Source organism: Mastomys coucha, chromosome X (genome assembly GCF_008632895.1).
Source record: "Mastomys coucha isolate ucsf_1 chromosome X, UCSF_Mcou_1, whole genome shotgun sequence".
NCBI lineage: Eukaryota > Metazoa > Chordata > Mammalia > Rodentia > Muridae > Mastomys > Mastomys coucha.
Window position 1 is genome coordinate 74,371,553 of NC_045030.1, and position 8,207 is coordinate 74,379,759.

General features: G+C 35.6%; 1 protein-coding gene across 3 annotated transcripts in view; it reads right to left on the reverse strand.

Moving 5' to 3' along the window:
• The window catches only part of Gabra3 (gamma-aminobutyric acid type A receptor alpha3 subunit), a 191,776-nt gene that overhangs the window by 71,661 nt on the left and 111,908 nt on the right, over positions 1-8,207 (reverse strand). For all 3 annotated transcript variants that reach the window (XM_031363691.1, XM_031363681.1, XM_031363701.1), the window contains one exon: positions 3,400-3,467. In XM_031363691.1, coding sequence (XP_031219551.1) covers positions 3,400-3,467 — 68 coding nt within the window. The remainder of the gene's footprint in view (positions 1-3,399; positions 3,468-8,207) is intronic.

Consider the following 8,207-nt stretch of genomic DNA (forward strand, 5'->3'; position numbering starts at 1 on the left):
GGGACGTGGAACAGTATGAGGGTGAACGGGGGGGGGATAAAATCTGGAGTGCAATAAATAAATAAATAAACGAATGTGCTTACTGGATGTTTGTCCAATTTTATCATGCCATTATGTTTACTATTTTAAAATAAGAAGCAACCTAAGTGCACACAAACAAGAGAATTGATGAAAGGATGGAAAGTGGATATCATAATAATTGGTAGTGGTTAACTTAATTGGAATTAAATATATCAAAAGGAATTGCTTTCAATGTTTTGTACAAAGGACTTTTTAATGTATCTAACAGTTATTTTTTAATAATATGACATATTTTAATGATATTCCTATTAATTAATCAGTTTTAAAAGTTAGGCGATATAAATCAATTTTTATAGATTTGTTCTTGTCCAGAATCAAAGCTGTTGGGGAAACTCAGACAGTATCTATTTGTTCCTTAGGTATCACACAACCTTTCACCAAAAGCAATCAGATTTTGACCTAACTATTCTAAAAATGCAATCAATTACTTCTTTGAAAATTGAGCCCTTTTATTCTCTAAGGATGGTTGCATCCAAATTGACAAATGAATTCTATTGTTTTCTGAGGAATTTAGATCAAATCTTCCAGATAATAAGACTAAGTTTGCCCCCTGGGAAAGGCACTTAATACTTTTCCTATATGGGCTTCAACTCTTGAACAATGCCATGTCAAAGCAAGTACCAGAAAAAAATCTTGCAAGGCCCATACCTATTTAGCAGAGAGAATATAGGGTTTGACAACCATGACACATGAATTAAAGTGAAAGTCTTGTGATTTTTTCCAATTTTGAGTTTCTTCTTTCATTTCCATTCTGTCTATTGTTATGCATTTGGAAATATTATGCATATGCTAATCCACAGCATTTTTTTCAGTGATGTGTGGCTCTTAAAATGGTTTTCCAAGCATATGCATGTGGCCTGGCTATGCATATTACACAAACCCCAGGAGAGAACTGATCATGGACTCCTAGGAAGAAATTCATGAATATAGACATTTCTTGGTTACATCTGAAAATATACTTATGGCAATGAAATGAGAGGCATTCATTATAGGTCAATCCACTGTGGTCCTTGACACTAGTAAGGAAGGGTCTTAAGTGAACATATCCTCTTTGCAATGCTATGGAGGAACAGATTTCAAGTATACCATTATCAATAAAGTAACACTTCTCTGAACTTTTGTTTTCTCCTTCATGTCCACTTTTTTCTTTGTGATATTTATAAGTTTTGATATCTTTGCACAATTTCCATAAGCATTTGTCAAGCATAATATATTTTACTTGAATTTATTAGCAAGAATTATGACTATAATGTCTAATATGTATCCCCTTTCCTCAACCTTCTGGGTTTTTTTTCACATTAAGCTAGGAGGTCAGTTCTATGATTACATTATTTACTTGCATCATTACTTGGATGCTCATTGTATTTCCCAGGAAATTTCTCAGTTGAAGAGTTCCAGCTGGTACTTGTTACCTTAGTTAGTTTCAGCAGTCAAAGCAAACTTCAGGAAAGGGTAAGCAATACCTAAAACTAACATCTAAACTTTCCTATTTAACAGTTCTTTAGCCTCCACAATGAACACTGAAATTCAAATGATCTTAGCAATAATAATAGGGGAAGAAGAGGCTATCAATATGAGTGTGGAAGGGCACATGGAAGGAGTTGGAGGAAGGGATTGGGAGAGGCAGAAAGGGAAGAAAGAGAATGAAATAGTGATAACTAAATCTTAATTAAAATGTATAAAACAAAAAATTAAGAAAGAAAGCATTATACAACAGCAACAATAACAACTAACTTTAAAAAAAAAAGATCATGGGATACCATGAGGAATTTTTCCATTTGTCAAGATCTGTTTTTCACTGTAAACGGATAGACAGTACCAATCTGAAAGTACCTTTTCACCAAATTGTTTGTAGCCATTCTGTCTGTCGTGGCCACCTTTGTGCCACCTTCCCATAAATCTGATCATAAAAATGGCCTAATCACTCCTAATAGCAGATAGTTACAGAAAGGCATATGGCCTCAATTCACTCAAATTGGGACAAAGTCTTTTGATGTCTCAGTGTTGATATTACTACTGAGGAAGCATGTATTATTTCACCCCATTTATTGCAGAGTTATCATGACCTGTTCAATCATGATGTCTATAAAATCCCAATTAAATCCAGTTTCCAACTCATTTCTTGTACTTTGAATTAAATTTCATTTACTTTTTCATGTACTCTGTTGTTGGTGATAAGTTCTTGCTGCAACTTATTACTAAAGTCATCTTGGGATCAACTGTTGCACAAGAACACCAAGAGGAGACCTTTAAAAAGCAACAGCAAGGTTCTTCTCACTCAGATGAACTATACAGCCTTAAGAAGGGTTGAAAGTGCTGCTAAAGAACATTGACTTTGTTTGACCCAAGCATTTCTTCCTGACCAGGAAAAGGAAAGATCCATACATTCTACTGCTTTAGCTTGATGAAGGATATAAAATGAAATAACCAGACTTGGAAAAGAGAAATAAACAACAAGCCATGTGAAAAGACTATGTGTATGTGTCATTGGCATCTCTGGGTTCAGATAGCTGTTGCATGTGTATGTGTCCATGGGCTGTGTGGAATCTCTGTGTGATTGGGGTATATGTGTACATTTATGTGAATGCATTTTTGGATGGTGATAAATGAGTGGCAACAAATAAATGTGGTGTGCGTGTGCATTTTAAGACAAAATGCATTAAAAATTTATTTTAAAATTATGTTTTCTTAGGGCTGAGAGCTAGTTTACTAAAGTGCTTGCATAGGTTGATGTGAGTTCAGATCCCCAGCACCCACAAAAAAGGCTGGGCATGCCGTATTAAAGTCTATACAGTGGCTATTTACCTACTGCCCTATTGTTTGGGCCTGACTGTAGCTCTCCCTCTGCCCACATCTATAAAAGGACGAACATTTAAAGTGATTTAGATCCAAGCTCTGGAATAATTGGTCCATCCATGTGCTCTGTGAATGGAACATACTTCTTGAATGGTTTTAGTGGTTACTTGACCAACAATAGTAACTAACACAACTTTCTTCAAATGACTTGTTTGGACAAATATGTATTGGTGCCAGAAAAATGTGAAGAGATAGATAATAGCCAATAGAGAACTAAGTCAAGTTTTAAAGATATGGAAGAAGAGACAGGTATGCCTGTGTAGCTAAGTGTAATTTATGGATACAGGTAAAGGGTGCAAGGAAAAAGTAAAATTGTCCAAAAAAAAAATGCTAGTAAGAAATTCCTGGGACAAGATGTATCCTTAGAACATTAACTAGGAAAATGCTGTGGAAAATGGCAATTTGTTTCCTTTCACCCATTGAATCATCTTTCTCTTTTCCTTTTTCAGGAACTATACTTACCATGTCAGTGTCTGACACAGGGCCAAAACTGGTCACATAGATGTCTGTTTTCACTTCAGTCACTGCATCTGAGTGAAACAAAGTAGAATAATTAACCAGTGTCTCCTTAGAACAAAGAGTACTGTGCAGATGTGCTCTGAACTGTAACCAGCATGCTCTTTCTGAGAAAGGACATCTAACACTGTTACATATCTCCCTCCCCCCACAAAGTACATATGTCTCACATATGGTACTCCTTTGCAGAGTACATGTTAGGTTCAAGTACAATTTCTACCATTTTACATAACACTGAAGATGATAGTAGAATTCCCAAACATCAAAACTTACAGAAAGCTGTGAAAAGACCCCTGATATCTCCACCTGCTGTGCTCTCACAATGGCTTACCCTGACCTATGGTCAATTAAAATAATCCAAAATGTAACATTTTTCCACATTTAAAACACAGGATGGTAACATCCCCACTTCCCTCAAAATTAAAGCAGGGAGGAGAAAGGCAAATGGTTCCAGTTATATTAAAAAATAGTAAATTGCTAGAACAATTAATGTGTGATACTAGATTTTCTACTCCATGATGAGCATGGAAACAAATACTCACTGGTGTAGTGCTACCACCAGACTGAACAGTCTAGGATGAAGAGCCCAAGGAAGACAACTGTACAGCCATCAATATATGTCCACAATGGACTTTGCTAGTGAAAGAGAAAGTTTTATTGAGTCAAGTAACAGAGGATTGGAACTAGCTGATGTGACATTACATACTACACATCAATTTTCTTTTATTGTGTTATCTGGTTCCTTTTCTGCCTTCTGGTGGACACTATCCATGTCTTATTTTTTAATTTTCATTTTTTTATTTTACTTATTTTCTTTGGTTTTTTGTTTTTGTTTTGTTTTGTTTTGTTTTGTTTTGTTTTAAGACAGAGTTTCTCCATGCAATCCTGGATATTCTAGAACTTGCTCTATATACCAGGCTGGCCTCAAATTTAGAGATCCACCTGCCTCTTCCTCCGGAGTGCTGGGATTAATATACCATCCATGTTTTATCCTTGCATCGTCAGTGTATAGATAGGGGATTATTGCTTGGAAGTTAGTCACTAAATACTTTTTTTCAGATTAATGGATAAATCTCACATAATTGTCATTAGAAATAATGTTGTCTTTCCCGCTATAGAAATATATCTTAGACTAGTAATTTATAAACACCATAGCTCATTGTTCTGAAAGCTAGGAAGTTTAACATCAAAGTTCCAGTCGACTTACTTGATATCTGCTGAGAGTCCATTCTTCATGGGTGATACCCTCTGTATCCTCACATAATAGAAGGAATTAGAGAATGTGCTAAAATCCATTACACAATCCCTTTTCTCATTGAAAACTGAACTATTCAACTTGAAAAGTCCCTATATCTTGGTATTACCCCCATTGGAAAATAGATGTCAGTACATAAATTTTAGAAACACACAAGTATTCAGAACACAACAGAAAAGTAGAAAATGATGTTACACCTTTACTGAGTTTCTCTTCTACCTAGATCAGTTCTGATCATGTTATTGAAGCCCAACTAGACATTGCATAGCAACTTGTCTCAAACACAGCATAAACCACGATAGCCTACTGTAGCCCAGTCAAACCCATTTCAACCTGATAAAAAACTTTATAATTGCCATAACTAATGCCCCACTCCAGCCCAACATAACTGACATAAGTTGACATACAATACAGATACTATAAAAAAAACTTATACAAGATCTGACATGTATATATCAGTGGGCCACATTTTGAAGTATACATTAGTATATCTTTTCTGCTGTTGGTAAGTGTAAAGCATCCTCTTACATCTACATCATATTCACTCTATTTACACAGCCATGGAGGATGATCCAAAAAATTTTTTCTATCTTCATTTCTCACTTGTAAATTGATTTCTCACTTGTCCAAGCCATCCCTGAGGCTTACTACAGTATATACCTCTCCTAAGGCACTGGTGTGTTCCGTGTGCTCAAAGCTACTGCACTCATCCAAAATCATTCCATTTCCACAAGACTTTATAAACATCATTTAATAATAATCAACATTACAATAAATTTACCAAAAGACACAATTTACTCCCAAGCTTAATCAACAAAAGCATGGCTCTGATAATAGAGCTATGTTTTAAACAGTTGGGCTTTCATTCTGAGCACAGTCTTCTCTTTAAGCTATTTCTGTACTTGGATCATCAGAGACTATGCCTAAGAACCAATGATATAATTCATGAAAGTGTGACATGAGAGATTCATTGGCTGGTGAAGCAAATATTTTTGCATGTATGGTATGGTACAATGATTTCTAATTTCCTTATGCATAACTTTATTACAAATAGATTAATTAACAAAATAGAACACAAATACATGTGAATTCAACATTGGGCAGGCTATTTTCAAAAACTGAAAAAAAATGTCTGCACTAATATAACTAAATTTTGAGTCATAGAGAATTCCAACAGAGGACTCATCTTATAAATACACTAAAAGAGATAGTGAGGAAACTCTACATAGCTGACTTTGTGGTAGGCATGGATACTTAATATAAGTGACCAATAAAGTTTCCCCCATCAGCATTTCCTACTTCTAATGCTCCCAAGGCCAATCAAGTTCTCAATAACACAGCAGAAAAGTGACATGACAGGAAGTTGCTCTAATTCAAAGAGACTCGGATCATTATGTCACTGATAGTCTGGGCTGGATAGAAAGGCCTGAGCTTTATAACTGATTAAATAAAACTATATAGAGAACTCAAAATAGAGGTTAATACTAACAAGAGAGGGAAAAGTGAAAGAGCAAAAATAAAAGAAAGAGTGGTTGTGTGGTTTCATGAGATGCCTCATGCTAGACTGTGGAGCCTAGATATTTGTTTACACCATAGAAATGCAAATAAAGAGAATGCATTGAATTTATGCTATCATCCTTAAGCCTTTTTTCCTTATACATTAAGCAGGGGTGAACAGAGATATTTTCTCTAGTATTCTATACAGGATCCGCATACTCTAACAGTTTGTTTCATTTCTGGCTAAGAAATCTAAAGTATCCTTGAAGCATGATACCTGAGAATACATAGAACATGCAGAAGGATAAAACAGTCACTAGCTGGGTTGGATTTAGGTCCTAGTAGTACTCTTGGTGGCATTTTTGTTGTTGAACTCCTATGTATCTACTTTACTATCTAAAAATTGGAATGGTAGCAATTACCTCAGCATGGCTCTAAGGCTCGAAAAAGTTTATATGTAAGCAAGATTAGATAGATTCAGTGGTCACGATGCAATCATTTTGCTATAGCTTATATTATTTAGGGAGTTAGACCACATAAACCACTCATAGGACCCGCTGGTCAGAATCACACAAAAGTATGAAGTTCATGTTCCAGTCTGAGAAGACAGTATTTACCTGGAACTCAGGATCCTCTGTGTAAAGCAACAATGGTGGGCAGTTTCAATTTCATTTGAATGAACATAAAGTACAGTTAATTATACTAAAATTGTGGTCTTCTCAACAGTTATAAATGGGAAATGTTCACTAATAAAAGACAAGAGAGGATTTTCACATGGCATATAGATGCTTTTGTCTCATTTTCATTTGTTATAGAAACTTAATTTCATTCCACTATAAGTCTGAAACAGAATGCAATTTATTATATTTTCCTTTTGCAAATTTCCTGTAGTATTGGAAGTTATTCAATGGCCTGAAGTGACTCAGACATAGATATATTGTATAAATATATATATATATATATATATATATATATATATATATATATATATATATATATGTACATGTAATCATTAGTGTTCATTGGTGCTCAAATTGGTAAATAACACATTGGACCAAATCCTGCATTATTTCCTTCTAGTAGATATCTAAAAGAACAAAGATTAGCCAATTAGTAAATGATTACTGTGTTTATGATGTTTATGATGAGTTCATAATAACCTTTATTTTCTAGTTTAACTTCAAATGCATGCCAAGAAACCTTTTATTTTCTCTTTGAAAACCTTGAATTAGGGCTGGAACAGTTTTTACAGGCTTTCCAATACTCCCTGCTCTACCAGCATGTGCATGCATGTTATTCTTGGTTCTAGCCTTTAGGTACACAAGATAAAACGAGTTTCCTATTTCTTTTGAGATTTAAAGATCTGCAGATCCATCTGTGTCCCAGAGGTAAGGGTGTTCCACAGCCCTCCATACCAAAATCCTACCCAGAGAGAGCTGGTCTCCCAAGAGTGCTCTTACCCCTGAACCCACAGGTGAGATAAACACTTTTGCTTCAATAAATGTCCAAAGAGGGACCCACCAGGAGCTCACAAGGCAAAAGAGCAGCTGAAGACAGGATCATTCCAGTTTCCTTCTGTGCCCCAGAGCTAAGGGTGTCTCACAACCATCCTTACCCAAATCCTGCCCAGGAGAAAGCTGTTCTTCCCAAACGTGCTGACAAACCTAAGATCACAGGCTCATAGGCCCACAGGAGGACAAGCTCCAATCAGAGACAGCAAGATAAACAAACACCACAGATAACCAGATGGCAAGAGGCAAGCACAAGAACCTAAGCAATAGAAACCAAGGCTACTTGGCAACAACAGAAACTAGTTCTCCCACCATAGCAAGTCCTGAATAACCCAACACACCAGAAAAGCAAGATTCAAATTTAAAGTCACATCTCATGATGATGATAGAGGACTTTAAGAAGGACAAAAATAACTCCCTTAGAGAAATACAGGAAAACACAGGTAAACAGCTAGAAGCTCTTAAAAAGGAAACACAAAAATCCCTTAAAG